This window comes from Schistocerca serialis, chromosome 9 (genome assembly GCF_023864345.2).
Source record: "Schistocerca serialis cubense isolate TAMUIC-IGC-003099 chromosome 9, iqSchSeri2.2, whole genome shotgun sequence".
NCBI classification, from domain to species: Eukaryota; Metazoa; Arthropoda; class Insecta; order Orthoptera; family Acrididae; genus Schistocerca; species Schistocerca serialis.
This window is the reverse complement of record NC_064646.1, coordinates 393,318,103-393,340,593: the sequence shown is the minus strand read 5'-3', so window position 1 is coordinate 393,340,593 and position 22,491 is coordinate 393,318,103. Positions and strand designations below refer to the sequence as shown.

The following is a 22,491-nucleotide window of genomic DNA, read 5'->3' as shown; positions in this document are numbered from 1 at the left end:
ACTGGCTCCATGTGAGCCTACAGTGCCTACCATCCTTATTGTCATCCCTATTGTTGTGCCTACTCAGCAACAGTGCTCATCAAAATGCAGTATGCCTGAATAACAATACAGTGCAGATTGTACAATGTTGGTTGACCTTTGTTGTATGTACTGTAGTTGGTTGTGTACTGTAGTGATGCCACATGTCTCATGTTAATTTTAAAGTGTTGTATGTACAGTGTACTTTACATATGTAACTGTGTGTTTCTTAATGTTTTAATTTATACATTATAGTGAGTGGCAGGAGTAAGAGAAATTCGTGCCATTGAAAGTGAAACTAGAGGCTTTGAAAAAACTTTACAAAGGAGAAATATTAAAATACTTGCTGCTGAGTATGGGGTTGGTGAAGTGACAGTTGGAGACTGGCATAGAACAGAGACAAAACTGAGAAGTTTTCATCAAACAAGTGTTCTATTTCATCATTTGAATGGAAATCAGTGAAGAAATCAGAATATGAAAGATTGAGTGAAGCTTTGTTAGTTTGGTGTAGTCAACAAAGACGAGAAGAAACTCCAATTTCAGGGCCTAGTATACAAGAAGTACTTCTTAGAAATGAGTTAAAGGAAGGTGAGGACGATCTGCAAGTTCAGGATTGTTGGATAGGTGGAAAAGGGATACGGTGTAAGGCAGCTTGAAATTTGTGGTGGAAAACTTTGTGTGGCTTCTCAAACTGTTACACAGTTTGGTGAGAAAATAAGAAAAATTATACAAGAAGAAAATGGTACTACTGATCAACTGTATAACTGTAAAGAAGCAGGGCTAAATTATAAAATGTTTCCGTCTAAAACTCTAGCCTCAAAAGAAGAAAAGGCCACTCTGAACTACAAAACTTTAAAGTGAGGTTAACAATTCTTTCCGCAAAGAATGCAAATGAAGAGCATAAACAGAAATTGATAGTAATAGGGAAGTCTGCTAAGCGTAGAAGTTTAAAAAATATCACTGCTTCTGCTCTGCTTGTTACATGTTTCCACCAAAAATCTGCTTGTATAGAGAAAAAATTTTTAGAAATAGTTTTTTGAAGATTTTGTTCCAGAGACCAAAAGATACCTAAAGAAAAAGTGCTTACTTTCGAAAGCAATCTTTACACTTGGCAACACTGGTTCACACACTGATGAGGAAGAATTACAATGTGACAATATTTGCATATTGTACTTACCTCTAACATGGCTAGTTTAATACAGCCTATGGACCAAGATGTTGTACAATACTTAAGAAAAAAAAATCTACGATAAAAGATACAGTTTACTGGATAGTCGATTAATGGTCTTAAATAAAGGCAGAGACACTAAAACGGTCTTGGAACCAGATTTTATGGAATGAAACGGATACCTCCAGTAGCGTGGAAGATGACCTACTGTTGCCAGAACTGATGAAAAAGCTTTCTGGATGTGAAACTGCAAATGCATGTGATGTTCCAGAATGGATGTGGTCAACAGTTTGAAGTAACTGATCTTGCAATTGTTGAAATGGTTAGTGAACCCACTGAAGTCAGTGACAATATGGAATTTCCTGAAGAAATTGTACCAGTGATCACTAACACCGAGGGTTTGGCAGCACTTGATGTGGCATTGCATTATATTGAGCATCAAGCAGAAGCTACTTCAACTGACACCATGCTTCTTACAACAGGGTGCGACGTTGCTATTAAAAGAGAGGTTCTATTTTTAAAAAAGGAAGACTACGGACAATTTCTTTAAAATGTAGCTTGTATTTTTGCAACTTAGAAATGTGTGCCGATATATGTACATACAACACAGATATATACTATATTGTTTTATTGTTACTTTTTAATCATTATTGTGCTCATTTAATATTTATTCATTTTATTTAAGGATATTTCCATATTATCTGAGGTTTTTGTACTTCAAGGTAGCCTCAGCCCCAATTAGCTTGAATTACCAGAACTCTACTGTATCATCAGTATTCCATGAAAAATCTGTGGGACTAATACATATTAGGGCCAAGTCCATGAGCTCATGATAGTCGAATACTATCTATTGTAAGGTTACAGATGTAGTTAGTCTTTGAGATAATTATCTGTACCTTACACCTAGCATCCAAGTGCTGCAGCACTGCCACCAAGTGAAATCCCAGTGATTGAGAAGATTGGTTTGGCATCAGCTGACATGTGTGGCACAAAAGGCAAGGAGTAGTGGGGTGTTGCGGCTGAATGTCAGATATTATTGGACAATACATGGTCATTTGCTATGAGAAGTTTGATAAATCCGTTAAATGTTGCAGTGTTCATGGACGGAATTGAGAACTCACCATTATTAGAACTGAGTTGTTAACAAAGATCGTTAGGAGGAATGATTACCTCAGAAAAGTAATAACAAGCTGAAATAGGACTGAACATCAGTATGTGTGCATAAAAACATTAAGAACGTGTATTGTGCCTTGTGCTAGGGCCAGTAAACCTTTGAGTTTTAGGAAGTAAGTGCCTTCTTGCGAAACCTTTTCACTTTTGTTATAGCTAACTGAGTGTGAAGATTTCTAACAGCAAGTGTGGTGATCTTGATAAGGCATTTACTGCTTGGTACACGGTCCCATATTTAGTCTTCAGGTGCATGTTCATTGGGAGTAGGATGTCCACTCTAAGCTGTGTAGCATAAACATTGATATGATCGCTGTGGTTATATCAGCACAGCTGGTTTTAGGAAGAAACTTGGCTGTGATAGATATGAATAAGGAGTAGGCATCTTACAGTATATGGCCTAAAAGTCTCTAATCCTGAAAATGTCACTTCTTCAGCATACTTAAGCTAAACTCCTGTTTAAGGAAACACCTCGTTTAAGGGGAAAATTGTATCCCTGGACATTAGCTAAAAAGAGGTTTTACTGTGTAGCTTTTTCTCCTGTTTAGAATAACATCTTAACAATAGTGTGGGGAAAGATATTGTCTGAATTTGTTCTTTGCAGTTTTGAACTCACTCTTCCTTCACTCAGTGACAAGTTCTCAGGGATCAAATTGATCAGCAGTGACATGTTTTTATACATTTTTGATTACAGAGAACATAAACAAATAAAAAATGCCAATATTCTGAAGTAATCTGGCCTTCTTTTCATGGGAAACTTGGATTAATGGCGTAGCGGAGGTGGAATAAGATGCATAATGATGTGTTCTAGTTTTTAGTTTCCCAGTAATAGCAGGAAAAAGATAAGCAGTTTTGACAAGAAGTGAATCAAAACTTTTGCAATGTTGTTCTGCAGAGGAATCGTGAAGATCAGGTATCTAGATCAGCTGACTAATGGGGAAGTACTGAATTAAATTCAGGAGAAAAGAAATGTTGCACAACTGGACTAACACAAGAGATCAGTTGATTGGAAATGCCATGAAGCATCAAGGAATCATCAATGTGGTAATTGAAGGAAAAGGAGGGGGAGGGGGGACATTTTGTAGAGGAAGATCAAGGCTTGACTATAATATGCAGGTATAAATAACTGTAAATTCAGTAGTTATGCAGAGTTTGTCATGTAGAGGATAGACTACTGTAGAGAACTCCATGAAAATGGGGTAATGAAAGCAGATCACATTTGCAGAATTGTCTGAAAATAATAGTAAAATCAAATAAATAAGTGAAGGTGCATCAGAAGTTGTGATTATATTGGTATACAGTCTTTTTTATTCATTACAACTGAACAAGAACCAATGCAGATGATACCTGATACATGTTTTGAACCGCATGTCTGGGATGATTTTGTAGGAATGTTTCCCCAACCCACCTTAAAAGTTTGAAATAGTAAAACAAGACATGGTGGGCACTGCACTAAGAACAATGTCCACATGCAGTGAAGAAACACATTTGTTCAATGACAGTTCTTCTACAAAACATGAAACTGTCTTGAAATTTACAAATGCTGACAGGAGCCACTTGCTTATGTGATGGCACAAGACAAAGGCACAACACAGGAGAAATAATTACATTGAGTGAAGTCGCAACTTTGTCCCCAGGTATCACCAGCACAACACTGGCAATTTACAAGACGAGATGCAGAATTAATCACATCTGATTGGAGATACAGTGTCAAACATAGTTCTCCCAAGAGGCACACTCCTCCTTTGCAGGTACATGCTCGTCTATTAGGGTGTCCTAGCCTTCACATTGCCTTCCTGTGCTGCAAGCCTATACTTGCACTATCCCTTTCCATCATATAGTCTTTCTGGTGCAGACACTGCTTATACCACATATCAAATTTAGAACCCTTGCCTTCCATTCACTTCTGGTACACTCTATACCTTTTCATTAATAGAGACATGGTCCCAGTTGGTGGGTTCAACCTGCCAACACTTCTCAAAATATTTCAGAAATGTGGATCGTGCAGGAAATTCCTCCAATATGACATCTCTTACGCTCCTCCCAGCTTTCTGCATTGACCTTCAGTAAACTGGGGTTCCAGCAACATGGACCCCTGCCCTTTGTGGCTACTGGGTACATTTTAAGAATCACAACGAATGTGATACGGTGTTGGATGAAGTTTGCACATTTGTACGGGACTCTGTATATAACGAACTTGTGCCTGTTGATACAACTTCAATGGCTGTGGGTGTTCAGGTAAGGGCATTTGAGGATCGTACTCTATGTAAGATTTACCTCCCTCTAAATTGTGAAGTGTTGCATTGTTCTTTCAGCTCCTCCTACCATTCCTAATTCTCGGGGACTTCAATGCTTATAACCCTTTGTGGGGTGTGACCACGGTTACTGGCTGTGGTAAAAATATCAAAAACTTGCTGGCAGATCTTGACCTTTTTGTGTCATGAATACTGGTGCCCCCCACACATTTCAGTGTGGCACATGGAACTTACTCGCTCATTTATCATTCTATTTGCAGTCCTGATCTTCCATCCATCCACTGGAGCTCAATGACGGCCTGTGTGGTAGTGACCATTTCCCGATATTCCTGCCCTCCCTCAGTGTCACTACCCATAGCACCCACCCATATGTTATATCAATACTTTCAATTCCCCTGTTCTTACTTCCCCATAAATGGAGGTAATTGACCCACTTGTTCAGAGTACAACAGCAACCATTGTCACCAGCCAACTTAGTGATTCCCGGGGTGCACCCATTAAAAGATAGTACCTTGGTAGACCTAAGAAATCGGCGAGCCCATAAGAGATCGCAGGTGGGCTCTCCAATGCCATAAGCAGCATCCATCGATGGTGCACCTCATTGCCTTCAAGTGGCTCCATACTCAGGTCCATCACGTAATAAAACGACAGAAGCAAGAATGCTGGGAGCAATACATATCAGCCATTCTGATGCAGATTTTTGTCCAGAACTCCTTGTCTCACAGTACTTTCCAGGCTCAATTTGGCACTTCCCACAATACCCCCCCCCCCCCCCCCCTCCCCCCAGTAGTCTTGCAGGGCTCTGTATTGAGTGTCCCTCTCTTTTTAGTGGCCATCAACGGTCTAGCAGCAGCTATAGGTTGTTCAGTATCACTCTCCTTATGTGTTGAAGTTTTTGCTTTTACAATTGCTCCTCTAGTGTGGGTGTCACTGAACACCGACTGCAGGGTACCATTCAAAAGGCACGGTCATGGGCCCTCACCCATGGTTTTTGGTTTTCAGCGATCAAGGGTCACATCATGTTCTTCTGTTGACGTCATACTGTTCATCTACAACCAGGATTTTACCTTGATGACCAGTTGCTCAATATGGTGGAGACTTACTGCTTTTTGAGACGGGTCTGCAGTGACTGGAGGATGGGGCTTCCCCATCTTGGCCAACTTAAGCAAAAATGCTGGCTACACCTTAATACACCTTGCTGCCTCAATAATACTAGCTGGTGTGCAGACTGCACAATCTGTCTGTGGCTTTACAAAGCCCTGACCCTGTCCCAGTGCCATCTTGATTATGGGAGTCTGGCGAATGGTTCAGCATAGCGTCTCTAGAACCAAATACACCATTGGGGAGTCCGTCTAGCCACAGGTGCCTTTTGCACAAACCTTGTGAAAGCCTAATTGTTGAGGCTGGACCCTTCTACTGTGAAACAGGTGCCAGCAGTGGCTATTCAATTGTTTTGTACATGTTCACAGCCCTCTAAGCATCCAAACTACCCTGTCCTTTTTCCTTGTAGGGAGATTGACCTCCAGCAATAGACCAAGAACTGGGGTCACACTTTCAGTTCAGCGTCAGTGTTTCTGCTCTGAAATTCAAACTGTTACCTCTTATCAGGAAGCAATAGTGCACATCCCCATGGCATGTACCCCAGCCTCGGATCTGTTTAGATCTATCCTTTGGGTTGAAAGATTCAGTTGACCCCATGGTTTTCTGCTGCTTGTTCCTGGCTGCCCTTGAAGCATTTCCAGGTTTGGAAGTGGTATACACTGATGGCTCCTGCACAAAGCAGTTTTGCATACACACATGCAAGTAGCAGTGAACTACGCTCCCTGCTGAATGGATGCAGTGTCTTCACTGCTGAATTGGTGTCCATCAAACGAGCTCTTAGCCATGCTCCTCCTCACACCGGCAAGATGCTTCTAATCTGCAATAAGTCCCTGAGCAGCCTTCAGGCTATAGACCGGTGCTACCCTCGTCGCCCATTAGTCATGACTATCCAAAATCTTCTTTCTGACCTCCATCAAGCTGGATGGCCATTCATCTTTGTTTGGACCACTGGACACATTGGGATCTCAGGGAATGAACATGGCAACCAGTAGGCAAAGTCGACTCCGAGGATGCCGACCTCAGAAATGGTGGTCCCAGGACTGGACCTTCGCTTGACTCTGCACAACCAGTTATTGGAGGCCTGGAACTCTGAGTGGTCTGCCCTGGACTCCCCAGACAAACTGATGGCAGTAAAAGAGGCCAGGAACAAATGGCAGTACTCCCTTCATGCTTATCACAGGGAATTCACCATTGTTTGACAATTTCACTTTGGCCACTCTTGGCTACAGCTTCGTATTGGCCACTCTTGGCTGACCTATAGTGACATTCTCCAACATGAGGACTCACCTTACTGCCAATGTAGTACTGACCTGATATGGTCCCAGATACTGCTAGACTGTCCAAATTTGGCTGCTTTGTGGTGGTATTGGAAACTTCCTGACACACTACCTCTGGTGCTAGTGGATGATGCCAGAGTGGCTGACCAGGTTTAATGTTTCACCCACAAAGGTGGTTTCTACTCATCTCTGTGAGATGGGGCACTTTGGGCTCAATGACTGCCTGAGGGCTTGGAGGGGCACACCTCACCTGCTCTGGCCCAGGGGACCTATGGTGGCCATTGCTCGATGGGCCATCCTGGGCTCCTCATGCTTCCCTTTCTATTCTCTTTATTCTTTTCTATTTGGTGTTCTTAATGTATTGCCTGTCCAAAAATTTTATCATCTTGTATGTGCTACTCGTTTTCTTGGGGTAATAGAGGGTGAGGTAGTGCTGGTTGGATGCAGAGGGTGTCTCTTCCACTACATACCAGGCTCTGGGGACCCTCAACTACATTCAGGCCATAATGACTTGCCCACCTTACTCACTCTTCTGTTACTTCTTCTTGCATTCATGTCTGTCGTATTGTATCTAGATTACAATCAGGCTTCCCAGGATTTGCTTCTTGTATCCTTACTCCTGGCTTGATACATTAAGATACTCCCAAAAAAACCAACCAACCAATGAGACATTGATTTACATGCCCGGCTGCGTAGCAGGCATAGAAACGATGCGGATGTCTTGAATTCCATATCTGAGCAAGGGTGAGTTCTCATCTCAGTGGCAAGAAAGCAAGCATCATCTTGAATTCCATAATAAGTGTCACCACTTGGTGTGTCCATTGTGATGTGAACACAGATTAGATGATGTTGACGGAGCAAGGAGCAGGAGAAGACTGAGTGAGGCTTGGTCGGCAGAGGCCTCACTAGGGACTGAGCTATTACAAGTAGCCAGTGACCATAGTAAGCAGGCATCCAGTGGCACAGCAGGGTTTGCACCTGGGGATGGAAGTAGGTGCGCGAGGGAAGAAAACCACTGCCTTACCAGATGGCCATAGTGAACTAAGAGCAGCAGTGATAGATGGACAGTGGTGTGAGCATCCTGCATGCCGAGGGTGCTGATACCTATGTTGTCAGTGGCCAGTGGGTTGAGGCTGGTGTTTGCATAACATGGTGGATTTCTCACGGTGTTCTTGTATGTAGTATGGTAGGCAGAAAACCCAGGGTCTTCGGCAGCAAGGGTGCTTGTTGCAATGTTTGTGGTGGCTCCATTGTAAGCAATGGTATTTTTAAGCAGCATATGTCTGCAAAGCTTTGGGAAAGATGGTAGTCAGGTCGAATGGTGTGGCATTGGGCAGTATATAGGCGGGCTTCATCCTATTAATTGAAATGCTGGTAGGTGTGCTGTGGAGAAGGGGTGCTGTCAGTGAATGTTCTACATTCTCCATGGCTCTGGGGAGTGGGCCACAGGAAAGCCAAGCAGTCCTGTAAGCTAATGACGAATTCAGAGATGATATCTGTGGGCAGGTGGATGGACACTAGAAAGTCGCCCAGTGCAGCAAGTAGTTAGCTGTAAACAAGGTCAGTGGCAGATGTCTCAGAGTCAGTCTTCTGGGTTGACATGAGAGAAAAAGAGTTCCAGAGGCAGGACAACAGTTGACCTCTAATTGTGGCAGGCAAGGGCAACCTGCAAGATATGGTGGTACCATTACACCATGCCTAGGTGGCTGGATGTCAGGTGAAGGTCAGTCCTGCAGAGGTCTTTAGTGCATGAAAAAGGGCAGATATAATTTGGAGTCCACAGTACTTACTGATATAGTGTGGGCAGCTGAAATGTGCAATCCATGTGGAGACGAAGGCAGCAGATACAGTGAGAAGAATGATGTTGAGTATTGTCATTACTTCAGGCCAGCAGCTGGATCTGTCAACCACGGAGATAGCGCCAGCCATCAGAGGATGGCATTTGGCTGATTATGTACTCATGACTGTAGTGATATCCGATGTCTGGGAAGGTGGAGATGGGGTCATGTACACGATGGCAGACCTTGGCGCGCTGGTAGGTGAAACCGATGTGGACCCAGTCCTGCAGTCCTTCTTGATACCTGGCCACATGAAATGCCGTGTCACCAGAGCTGCGGGCACACACAAGCATGATTGGACCAATTTGTGTAACTGGTCAAATACAGCCTTGCAGAAGGCAACATGCATAAGCGGGCACAGTGAGCCTGAGAATGTGTTGTTGTTTGAGCTGGGAGCTGATGTACATCGAGGAAAGAGTCCAGAAGCGATGTACATGCATAGTTGGGAGCGTCCTGGTCATGGTTGAGGGAGGTGCTAAGTGCCTCGTAGTCCAGGGAAGACTTGATGGTGCTGGTGGGGTTGTGGCAGTCAGCGATGACATCAGTTCTGGTGGCATGATGTATGTCAGTAGTAAATTCGGAGATGAATGACCACTATTGGAATTGATGTAGGGAGCACTACAAGGGCAAACATTATAAACTTGTGGTCAGTGAAGACCGTGAAGTGACACGTGTCCATCGGCAATGAACAGTATTTGATTACCTTGTAGATGGCAAGGTGCTCTCTGCCGTACGTACTCCATCACTGTTGAGCATCAGAGAGTTCACTGGAGAAGAAAGCAAATGGCTGCCAGGTGTCACTGGTGTGCTGCTGCAGGATAGCGTCAGTGACCATCTGTATGGTGTTGACCTCGACGACAAGCGTGGTGGTGGTATTGAGGGTGGACAAGCAGGGTAAAGTCCACTAAGTCACACTTGGCAGCAGAGAAGTCGTCTCCCATTCGCAATGCCCATGGCACCTGGTTTGTTTCGCCACCATGAAAGATGTTGATGAGTAGCTGCTGCTTAGCAACAGCATTCCTCAGATGGTATGGAAGTAGTTTAACATGTGAAGGAAGCAGCAGAGGTCCTTGAATGTCTCTGGGTGTGGGAATTCAAGGATAGCTTGCCCCTTGGCTAGCAGGCTAGCAGGGGACGTGAGCTGACTGTGGAGGTGGTATAGCCCAGAAATTCCACTTCACTGGCATCAAGAACACAGTTTACTGTATTGTTGTTGATTCTGACATTCTGGAAGTGTACAGAAATACTGCGGAGGTGCTCATGGTGTCCCTTCACAAGATTCTGTCCAAGAAACATTGCTACATTGTGGCAGCATTATGGATGCCATAGGTCTTGAAGGCATGTAGAGCCCGAATGTAATGGTGACGACAGTTTTCTGGATGTCTTTGGCTGCAACTTGAATCTGAGTGAAAGCCTTGACACAGTAGATTGTGCTAAAAATTGTAGCCCCACCCAGCAAATTGTTGTAGTTGTGTAGCAGCGTCACCATGTACCTGTTGGAGATAGTACAAGCCTTTAGCTTATGGTAATCAATCGCTGGGTGCCGGGAACCATCCTTCTTGGCAGGTTGAAGGGTGGAAGCCTATGGGCTCTTCAAAGGATGCAACATGCTGGTGGCATGCAGCTTGTCAAGCTCGGCCTTGGTGATCTTAAGTTTGTGTGGCGGCAGTGGCTGTGGCCGGCAAAAGTTGGGTGGTTCGGGGATGGTGGTAATGTAGTGGCAGTTAAATGACAAACTACCTAAGGCATGACAGATGTTTCAAATAGGAAATTTGGCGAGGTGGTCAGGATATGGACCGGAATACACCACCCGCTTCATGCGGAAGAAAACAGCAAAGCGACTAATGCAGTCACTCCCAGATTGCTGTCAATGAAACATTGGCTGGCAACGTCAGCGATCAGGCGGTAGTGTCCAGTGAAGTCTACTCTGATAATCAGGTCAGTGACAGCGGAATGGTGAAGCTGCTGGGGAGATCCTGTTGCAGGCTGAGGTCGAGTACATGACGATTTGTGTGACAGGTGGCGATGGCTAAGTTATTTGCTGCTGGTCAGGAGATTGGGTGAGGTTTATAGTGGGATCCTGTAGGAGCCACTGTGGGAAGGTAGACAACCCGGAGTGTGTGTTGATTAGGCATGGCATGGCAGAGCTGGGAGACTGAACATCAGCTGGGCATGCATAATCCCGGCAGCTGTTGGCATTTGATACTAAGAACAGAACTCACAGCGTCTGGGCCAAAGTGCTCGTGGTACCAGCAGAGACCAGCTGTGTTATGTGAGGTATTGGCAGGGTGGCTAGAACTGTGAAACAGCAGCTGTTGTGCTGGTAGGTGGTGCTGCACGGAGGGCAGTGGTCGGAATCGAGATGGGCCACGGTTGGTTGCTTGCAGAATTAACATGCCATTGCTGAGGCAGGGGAGCACGTCATATACTCCCAGCTGGTGGGCTGTGTGCTTCAGGTTGGTAGGGAGGAGAGCTGCCACTGACATCATTAGAAGCGTGTCGAGTGGTGACAGGGAGCACTCGAAGCGTGTCGAGTGGTGACAGGGAGCACTCGGCGAGGTGGCTGCCAGTGTGATGACCAGTTGACTGCCAGGTGAGAGTGAAGCTTGCACGCAACACTTGTGGTTGGCACAAGTGAGGCCATCATCTTGTGCATCATCAATGAGGTCGGTGGGATCGGTGAGAGAGATTGTTGTGTGATGTCACAGCTGTCGGTATTGGAGCTGGAGAGAAGCTAGGCAGATGTTGTATAGGTAACTGTCTAAGACCAATTGTCGATCCATCAGGCTTCAGAGGTGGCACATGAGTTGCGAGGGTTGCCCGTCCTCACACTGCTATAGGGAAAGCAGGAGCTAGACGCACTGCGTTTCAGACGACTTTAGTTGTGTCATGAGACAGCGCCGGAGCGTCTTGTAGCTATTGGTTGCTGGGGCCGATGAGGTGATGGGTACCTCCATTGCATGTGTCGGCTCGGATCAGCTGATTACCATAGTGAACTTTAAGGCATCCTGGGTGATGCAGCAGCTGTCGAAGCTAGCATTTGTTGAGGAAACCCACAGGTGTAGGTCCCTCAGATCGAAGGGCAACAGGTGGGGACACAGCACGTCCAAATGGACGGAGTTGGAGTGTGACCAGGCGGGATGGCAGTGGCGAAAGCGGGGGCTGGTAAGGGCATAAACGTGGAGTCTGGAACCAGGGCCTCTGCCAGTGGTCACATCGCCACAAGTTGCACACAAAAGTCATCACAGTGTGTGGTTAGTGTGGTGGTGATATCATATGGAGCTGGAGCAGCAGCTGCTTATGGTGAGTTGTCAGTTGGGCCGGAGGTGAAAACTATGTTCACTAGGTTGCACAAGGGGTGATGAAAATCCCACAAGAGAAACAGCTTGTGAAACAAAACACATTTTTGTCTGTAGCACTGAAACAGAGTTGCTGGTTGGGTGTACATGTGCACAGGAGTTGAAACAACATTAATGGGATGAGGCAGACAATAACAAAATGCTAAAAATAAATAATTAAGTCAACTGAGTTGACATGTCGCCAGTGTTGGAATGTTTCCCTACCTAACTTAAAAGTTTGAAATAACAAAACACAGCATGGTGGGCACCACACAAAGAAAGTTGTCAACACATGGCTGTGGAACAAGTCTATTCAGTGACTACACTACTATAAAAAATGAAACATCCCAAAATTTAAAAATGCTGAAAAATGACTTGCTTATGTCGTGGCACTAGATAAAGGCACAGTGTGATAGAAATAACGATACTGAGCAAAGTTGCGACCTTGTTCCCAGGTATCATCAATATGACACCAATAATTTTCAACAATAGACATGAAATTAATCGTATCTGGTGTAATGCACGGTGCCAAACACTGATTTACACACCCAGCTTCATGGCAAGCATAGGGACAGCGTGGGCAGGTATGTCTCGAACCTCTTGATAAGTGCCCAGTTTGGCACAGGTGTGGATTAGAGGACAACGACAACGGTGCAAGAAGCAGGTGTAGACTGAGAATGAGAATAAGGCTAGGTTGGCAGAAGCCTTGGTAGAGACCTAGCTCTTGTTCTGTGCCAGTAACCACCAAATGTAATATGCAGGTACCTGTGTCACTGTAGGTTTAACAGCTTGGGATGGACATAAATACACTCCTGGAAATTGAAATACGAACACCGTGAATTCATTGTCCCAGGAAGGGGAAACTTTATTGACACATTCCTGGGGTCAGATACATCACATGATCACACTGACAGAACCACAGGCACATAGACACAGGCAACAGAGCATGCACAATGTCGGCACTAGTACAGTGTATATCCACCTTTCGCAGCAATGCAGGCTGCTATTCTCCCATGGAGACGATCGTAGAGATGCTGGATGTAGTCCTGTGGAACGGCTTGCCATGCCATTTCCACCTGGCGCCTCAGTTGGACCAGCGTTCGTGCTGGACGTGCAGACCGCGTGAGACGACGCTTCATCCAGTCCCAAACATGCTCAATGGGGGACAGATCCGGAGATCTTGCTGGCCAGGGTAGTTGACTTACACCTTCTAGAGCACGTTGGGTGGCACGGGATACGTGCATTGTCCTGTTGGAACAGCAAGTTCCCTTGCCGGTCTAGGAATGGTAGAACGATGGGTTCGATGACGGTTTGGATGTACCGTGCACTATTCAGTGTCCCCTCGACGATCACCAGTGGTGTACGGCCAGTGTAGGAGATCGCTCCCCACACCATGATGCCGGGTGTTGGCCCTGTGTGCCTCGGTCGTATGCAGTCCTGATTGTGGCGCTCACCTGCACGGCGCCAAACACGCATACGACCATCATTGGCACCAAGGCAGAAGCGACTCTCATCGCTGAAGACGACACGTCTCCATTCGTCCCTCCATTCACGCCTGTCGCGACACCACTGGAGGCGGGCTGCACGATGTTGGGGCGTGAGCGGAAGACGGCCTAACGATGTGCGGGACCGTAGCCCAGCTTCATGGAGACGGTTGCGAATGGTCCTCGCCGATACCCCAGGAGCAACAGAGTCCCTAATTTGCTGGGAAGTGGCGGTGCGGTCCCCTACGGCACTGCGTAGGATCCTACGGTCTTGGCGTGCATCCGTGCGTCGCTGCGGTCCGGTCCCAGGTCGACGGGCACGTGCACCTTCCGCCGACCACTGGCGACAACATCGATGTACTGTGGAGACCTCACGCCCCACGTGTTGAGCAATTCGGTGGTACGTCCACCCGGCCTCCCGCATGCCCACTATACGCCCTCGCTCAAAGTCCGTCAACTGCACATACGGTGCACGTCCACGCCGTCGCGGCATGCTACCAGTGTTAAAGACTGCGATGGAGCTCCGTATGCCACGGCAAACTGGCTGACACTGACGGCGGCGGTGCACAAATGCTGCGCAGCTAGCGCCATTCGACGGCCAACACCGCGGTTCCTGGTGTGTCCGCTGTGCCGTGTGTGTGATCATTGCTTGTACAGCCCTCTCGCAGTGTCCGGAGCAAGTATGGTGGGTCTGACACACCGGTGTCAATGTGTTCTTTTTTCCATTTCCAGAAGTGTACATGGGGGAAGAAACTTGCTGCCTTAGCAGATAACCATAGTGAGCTAGGGATGTACGGATTTGCTAAGACAGCTGTGTGGTGGAAGGCTGCCACAGTTTGTACTCCCATGTAGAGCAAACTGCCACAGTTCACATTTTCACAATGTTGAGGTGTGATCCGTTAGTTACGGAATTTGTGATATATGTAGGAAACTAAAAAAATTAATAAAACTAGCCAACATTATAATATCCTTCTACATTATAATATCCTTCTCAATGTTTTGAGGGTTCCCATGTGCTTAATGTGACCTTACAGCTTCAAATTATTTCTAAGGACACACCGGCTCACTGTGTTAGTAATTCAAAAAATGAGAGTACTTGACTTCTGTGCTTCAGCACAAATTTTTAGACTGAGTGTTTCTTCTTCTTTGCTGTTTCTTATTTGTAATGATGATATTCTAATTATGATCTGAAAATATTCTATTAATTATTATGTATGAATATTTTGAAAAGGAAGTTTGCCACTCACCATATAGCAGATATGCTGAGTCGCATATAGGCACAACAAAAAGACTGTCCAGGGTGTCTACGACCCGGGACAACCGGGAGATCCGGGAAAAACCCAGGAATTTTTTCATCTGGGAGAAAACCGGAAGAAAGCCGGGAATTTTTTTTAATTCCGGGAATTTTTCATTGTTTTTGTTCTCAGTTAAATTTTTGTTATTTTGACTGGTAAGAACCAATACTCTAACAAAGGATATTACTGTATCCTGCTACTGCAGAATAATACTGCAACAATAAAACATGGACGAAAGAAAAACTAAAATAAAACTTAAATTGCAAAGGAAATGCGCCATATACAGCAACAAAACACAGTGCTCATACAAGCGTCTGCCAACAGCTAAATGTGTCAAAGGCTTTAGGAATCCTATGCAATGCTTCGTAACAACAAATTGCCTCCGATGAACATGACGTCACAACTGTTAACATTAGATTTGTTTTAGCTGTTACGAGTGGGATCATGCGCAAGTGCAGTTGAGTAGTATCTTCTTCCAGAAGATTGCGCAGCAGCCCTGGATCTAGGAGTGGTGGGGAGGGGTCGGGTCAAATTCATATAAACCTTGTTTCACAAAGGGCAAAGCTTCCAGCACACGTTGGTCTATCGATTACTCGTATGACTTTGAAACGTGTCCCTGTTGCTTTTTGAACATTGTTGAACACATTCTAAGTTTATTTCTGAGTGAATCATTGGTTGATTTGTGAATGCGTGCATAGTGTACGTGATGTCTCTGTCAGTGGAATCCTCATCACATCTAGAAATAAACTTTCCTGCAGACAAAAGGGGCTATACGAACTGAGCAGAGTATAGGCGAATGAAAGAAAGCGAACCACTGTCTGATTATGTGGTTGATTGGGTTTGCGAATGATGAGCGTTGTTACGATTACCAGCGAAATCCATAGATTCAGACTACCAGAGTACGAATAAACGACCAACAGGAATAACAGGTAAGAAAGATTACGTATTATCTTCTCAGTGTGTACAAGAAAATGAAATTTTGACAGTAAATTTTTTGACCAGATCACTATACTAGCAAGGGCCAGTTGTACAGTCTCCGGCTAGCAGCCGCTTTAAGGTCTATTTTGGAAGTAGGGCAAAAACGCGTTGTACAAACACGTAACAATGCCTAACCAGAGAATAATCGTGGTATAACTAAACTGCTGATTCTGGCAGAATAAGCTTTGACATTGGCAGGAATAGATACAGAATTAGTGATGACAACATTGTTTGTTAGAATGAGGAAGGAGAGGAAACGGGGACATCAAATTCCAAATTTATATAAAAATTTCGCACTACTACTTTTCGATCTCATGCTTGAGAAACTGGAGCGTATGAATGAAGTGTGAAACCATTTCCTAATGTAAAGCTTTCTGGTTGTAGCAGGCCTAATAGGCATTTCATATTGATACTTTGTGAATTATATTCTGCCGTGTTATAAAAATGACCATTTCTACCAAAACAGTCTCGTTTATTTGGTGTACAATTGCTGCAGTATTATAAAGGCCTATTTTGTTTTATCTCGCAGACAGTGACAAAATATAGGTAATCAGGTCGAGAAACTACTCCAGTCTTGGGCCTATTTGTAATTACAGCTTTTTCAGTATTAGACAACGACATTTCGATTTTTTCTTGTAGCAAAGCGTTTGACGAACTTTGATGAGGTAACAGATCCTTTTTCAGAAAGGTAAGCACGCCATGTAAAACTTTAGCAAGATTAGAAAGCAAAAATTCTAGGAGCTAAGGATTGAAGAAATGTGTACTGTCTTGCTTGTCTCTTCTCTTTAGTGGTTTTATGTATCCTATACTTAATTTTATGTCACACAAAGCAGCAAGTTGTTAGCTAATAGGGAATAAAGAGTGCAAATTTTCTGATAGGACATTTTAATTTCCACTGTCCTGAACATAGTTTGATGGCATCCAATACAAAATATACATGTTTCAATTCCACAGACCGAAATACTGTGACGTGCGATAGAAGAATGCTGTGTGAAGAGGTGTGGCGCTGCACTTTGGCACACTTAAAATCAGATAACATGTCTTACAATCCCTCGGATACGTATGTTTTATGTAACAGAGTTTTCAGAAAGATGTGTGCTACAAAATTAACATGTTTTTGAAAATTCGATTTTTTAAAATTTTTTACGTCCTATCTCAAACACTCGAGGGACGCCACTATCTACTATTGCCCCGGTTCGGAAATATCGTAGATATGGGTCTGATACGCAGAGCAGTCTGAGTTGTAATAGGGAAGCAGGTAGTCTCCATGTGACCCGTGTTTACATTTGGTGATTTTGCTGTTTCCTCTTTGTCTACTGCACTCACATCAAATGAAAACAATTGATTTCTTTGGCCAGAAGCTATCATGTGAATTAAAATACATTCACATAATTATGGAAGGCTGAAATACGTTACTAGTTTCAGATTTTATTTCATTTCATTTCCATCTTTCTGGCAGTCAAGCATTAATTGCCATGCAGAACAATGAAGTTATTTTTATCTCTTTGCTGAAGAAATTTTCTTTTATTAATCTTTTCTACTGAGGCAGTCAATGTATTTGAAACAAAGGGTTTAATTTCAAACTATTGGCTAGTTTCAACTGTTCGATGCATTTCAAGTGTACGTTTTCATCTTCTAGCACATATGGCGTTATGCCATAACAAAGAACCAGACATGAGATAACAAAGTACTGGTATCCAAGGAAATTTACATCCCGAAACCACATTTAAAAGCTTAATATCAGGTCGATGCCTACTTCACTGGGAATCTGGGAGTCATTTAAAAATCAGCTCTTTGATGACGAGCCACTTAAAAGAATTTGTAGCCCAGAAGATCACACTTTGTCGTTATTAAAAAATTAACTGGCTCATTTGTGTGATACATCTTAATCCATTATATCCTAGGGTGTTTTTTTAATTTATGATGATGGCCTTAAATTCATAATTTTTTTTTTACGTATTATATATCATACGATGGGCGGTAAAGGGTAAAGTTATTGAGGTATGATGTATCATACGATGGGCAGTAAGGGGTAGAATTCCTTACACAATTTTACCGCAAGTAATATGTAGAATTTTTTGTGATTACCATTTATTACATGAATAAATGAAGGAAAAGTACAATAACAATTTCCAGGTATTGTAATGTTCATTTTACATATGTTTTAAGGTTACATTATTTATTTATACACCAAGTTCAAATGGCTCTAAGCACTATGGGACTTAACATATAAGGTCATCAGTCCCCTAGACTTAGAACTATTTAACCTAAAGACATCACACACATCCATACCCGAGGCAGGATTATACACCAAGTATACATGACAAATTCATATAGTAACAAAATAACTGTACTGCATTACGTGAATAAAGTAAGACATTGTAATAATAAAGGACATATGACAAATCTGATGAGATATCCATTAGATGTACCTAAACACCACCATTTGAAACCATAGCGGATTGACTTGCCTCCTATAAACTGTTTCACAAAGTGTTGGCCATAATAAGGCTCCATGGCCTCATCCAAGGAGAAGTTTGACATTAGAGGCTCTGTGATGTCTTGAATTTTCTTATTTAGATGTGAAATTAATGGCCGAACCTTATAAACTTTATCTTCTTTTTAAATGCTGTCATTATCATTGAAATGGAAGAATCTATGAATTTTGTCAAACGTATTTCTGGAGCTAGAATTCAAAACAAGGACATTGTTTGTGTCATGTCTGATCTCCTAGTACATACATCTATGTATGACCTTACAATATCCGGATAACAGCAAAATAGCGATGTATTTATAGATGCCATCATGACTTATTTGTATGTTGTGTCCCTTTTGAGCAGCATATTTTACTGTCTCTCATCAGAATCTCAACCAAATCAGCATCAAAAACCTTACGAAAAAGATCTATTGGAGTCGAGTTTGCCGTGCAGAGATGTGTTATATCAGGTGTAGGATCACAAGATACCTCAAATTTTTGTGAAGAGTCTAGTCTTTCTTCTATCCATTGTCTTGCTTTCCTAACTTGGAACCGTGATCGTGGTTTGGAACAGCAGGGATTTTCCTCTTGAGTGGATAAAGATGTAGCATTTTCAGCTAGGCCGTCAGTATTTACTGATCTTATCACTGCAGTTTGTCCCAGAGCCTTCACCTACAAACCAGGAACAGTAACAGGGTGTCCTTCTGCATCAACTTGCATCATCTTTATCAGTGTCCTCACCATCATTTGGCGGAACAAGTACACATTCAGGCTCTTGACATGTACCAGATATGTCAGAAAAAGTTTCATTCTCTTCTTCTGTCAAGAACAGGATATTTAGAACCTCTTCTAAGGCCCTCTCCTTTTCCAAATTACATCTGAAATAAATCTGACCAACTGCAAGAAAATGAACCCTTACTGCCCACCGTATGATATTTCATACGTAAAGATGCCTGTACCACAACAAAGCAGATAAAGTACCATTTTCCAATTTGTGCTTATGTATTGCATTTAAGTATTCAGATTACTAATCTGTAATAATATGAGCGAAATTATAAACCTGCACATCATAATTTTACAATTACTTACCGTCTGTCCATGACGAGAAGCAACGGAGTTAGTAGCACTAGAACAAATGCTTTCCACCAAGAAGTAAACAATCCTGATCTCCACTCCTACTGTCAGTTTCAACAATGGACTTTCAGACTAACAATAAAACATCAAAGAAATATTTCCATGACGAGAAGCAACGGAGTTAGTAGCACTAGAACAAATGCTTTCCACCAAGAAGTAAACAATCCTGATCTCCACTCCTACTGTCAGTTTCAACAATGGACTTTCAGACTAACAATAAAACATCAAAGAAATACTTCAGTTGTTGACAAAGAGCTTCTGAAAACAAATATGCCAGAGAAGAGCAAGCGTATGATAAATCATACGATGGGATATAATGGGTTAAAATGTAATACGTGCATAAAAGACCATTATTATATTTGAAAACTTTGTTTTTCTTGTAGCAGCATTATATATATTAATTTAAACCTTTAACTTTTCCTGTTCGTGTGTTCACGCTACTTAACAGTGATGGTGCTATTGGCTGACTATACCATTTGCCCGAAGCTCTGAATATCCGCTGTCGTCGGCTGGCGAGATCACATGACATGAGCTATGACTGGCTTACAAATATGCATCACAATCTCGATTTCAATGCTTCGAAAAGTAACACGCGGTGTTTGGTGGAATTCGAATTGATACTTTCGTAATGCAAAAATATGCATGGTACATGTTACCGCATATCAAACATCTTTCCAAAAGGTGTTTAGTTTTCTAAAGTGCTGGGAAATTCTACGCCCATATATAAAACCATAACCATTCAAAGGATTGATAAGTTATACAGTTCCGAGAGAAAATATGCTGTCAATGAACAGGGAAAAACTATGTTTCCACCTGGGAGAAAGTGTATTTTTAACCGGGAGAAACCTGGGAATTTTTTTCCTTGTCTGCGTATACACCCTGCTGTCACAATATAAGCTTTTGGCCAGCAAGGCCTTTGTTGAAAACACACACACACACACACACACACACACACACACACACACACACACACACACTGCAACCTCTGTCAGGTGAAGTCACACAGCTGCCAGAGGCTGCAGTCTGTGTGTGTGTGTGTGTGTGTGTGTGTGTGTGTGTGTGTGTGTGTGTGTGTGTGTGAAAGAGAGAGAGAGAGAGAGAGAGAGAGAGAGAGAGAGAGAGAGAGATCTATTTTTGACAAAGGTCCTATTGGCCGAAACCTTATGTTGTAACAGTCTTTTTGTTGTGTCTATCTGTGACTCAGCTTCTCTGCTGTATGGTGATTGGCGACTTTCCTTTTCATTATATTGTTACATTCCATCCTGCATTTTTCATTGTTTAATTATTGTGTTTGGTTTGATACCAGTTTTGTTGGTAGAGCCATAAATAGTTTCCTTAACTACTGTATTTAATGTATTGCTGACCACATGGTTGTCATGGTTTAATTTCATTTGCAGGTGATTCATGGAAATCCTCAGTCCATAAACACAAAGAGACTTTTTAATTTCTATTATCAAGAGCAAAAGAAAATTAATTCACGCAGACCATCTTCTGCCTGTGGTGGTTCTACCAGCAAGACAAGCAATACTAGTGAAAGGAAATGGCCCGTTAGTGGTGGATGTGCCAAGAAGACATACAGTGCTAGTAGAAGACAAGGTCCTGTTAGTGGTGGCTCAGTTAACCTTAATTACAGTGCTAGTAGAAGACTGTGTCCAGCTAGTCATTCATCTGTGAACAAAAGAGCAACCAGTTTAAGCCAGTTGGACAATTCTCTCAATGCTATTAAATACTTGCTTGAGAAATTAGGTTTACTGTAATCTGTTTGTAATTATGTTAATCATCTTTATACTAATGACTTCATTCATATCTATCATTTGTAAAATGCTGTGCATTTCATACTTCCCCTCACTTTCAGGTGCTCTGCAAGTGGAGTTTTCCCCCCAGGTGTTATATTTTTATTGGGAAAGCACACTGAATGGTAATATTGTAAATGTTATAAATACAAAATACTTTTTGATCTTTCAAATAATGTATACTTAAGAACAGTATTGCATATCAGTGAAACATTTTATGTAAAGTAATTGCTGCATTACTGGTCTTTAAGTGCTTTGACGACAGTTGCTTTTTATTTTACTTGTCAGCAGAGATGGAAGTCAAACTTGTAGTTCACATTGTGGATCATTTCTTTGCATATTTTAGAAGCCCATTTTCCTATCAACTTCATATGATTTCTTTTTACATTTTATTTTTTGATTTATGAGTTTATACTGCACACAGTTTAAAAATCCTTAGTTACCGTTCATGTTTCGCAGTAACTTCTGTAAAGTGTTTTGTGATTATTGTGCTTTGTTTTTACGAATGATGAAAAGGTGTTATGCATTTGCAGTACTCACAAACAAACAACTGAGAGTACGTTGCCAATAAAGGCAAAAGAAAAAGGTTCAGTAATAGTATTTTTTTAAGAAAATAGTGTGCTTTATGTTCAGTTTACCTTAACTCCCAATGCCCACTTTATTTAGTGGTTGTGAGTAATATTTTATTTAGGAGCTTGTGTTAGTGCATGAACATTTTATTCATTATTATTCTGAAAACTGCAGTTTATTTAGCCTTTTACCCTTGTGTTTGATACGTCATGTGGTGTACAATAGTGAACATGTAAGAAGCTGTATATAGTGTACTTAGTACTATTTAATGTACAACAGAGACATTTTAATAAATAAAATGTAAATTTTAGCCAATGTAGAAAATACTTTTTTCTTTTAAAACTGCATTTTATTGTTGTAAGTCTAATTTGAAATATACAAACATTTGTCAGGTTGTAACCCTACAGTGCACTTCACACAATGAAATTAAACAAATTTACTACAAGATGCTCCTTGACACAGAATACATTGCTCAGTCATCTCGGCGTTAGAGCATTAAGTGTTCCTGTCTTCAGAGCTGTAATAATTTCTGCAGATGAAAATTAAGTAAGAAATGCCTGATGACCAGTTTCTCTACAGTATCATCGTTTTGTCCTAAG

At 42.6% G+C, this 22,491-nt stretch overlaps 1 protein-coding gene across 1 annotated transcript in view; it reads left to right on the top strand.

The window, feature by feature from the left end:
- The window catches only part of LOC126419033 (protein abnormal spindle), a 165,299-nt gene extending 143,102 nt beyond the window's left edge, over positions 1-22,197 (top strand). Inside the window, exon 17 of the mRNA XM_050086093.1 lies at positions 20,927-22,197. Coding sequence (XP_049942050.1) covers positions 20,927-21,286 — 360 coding nt within the window. The 3' untranslated portion in view covers positions 21,287-22,197. The remainder of the gene's footprint in view (positions 1-20,926) is intronic.
- The last annotated feature ends 294 nt before the right edge of the window (positions 22,198-22,491 follow it).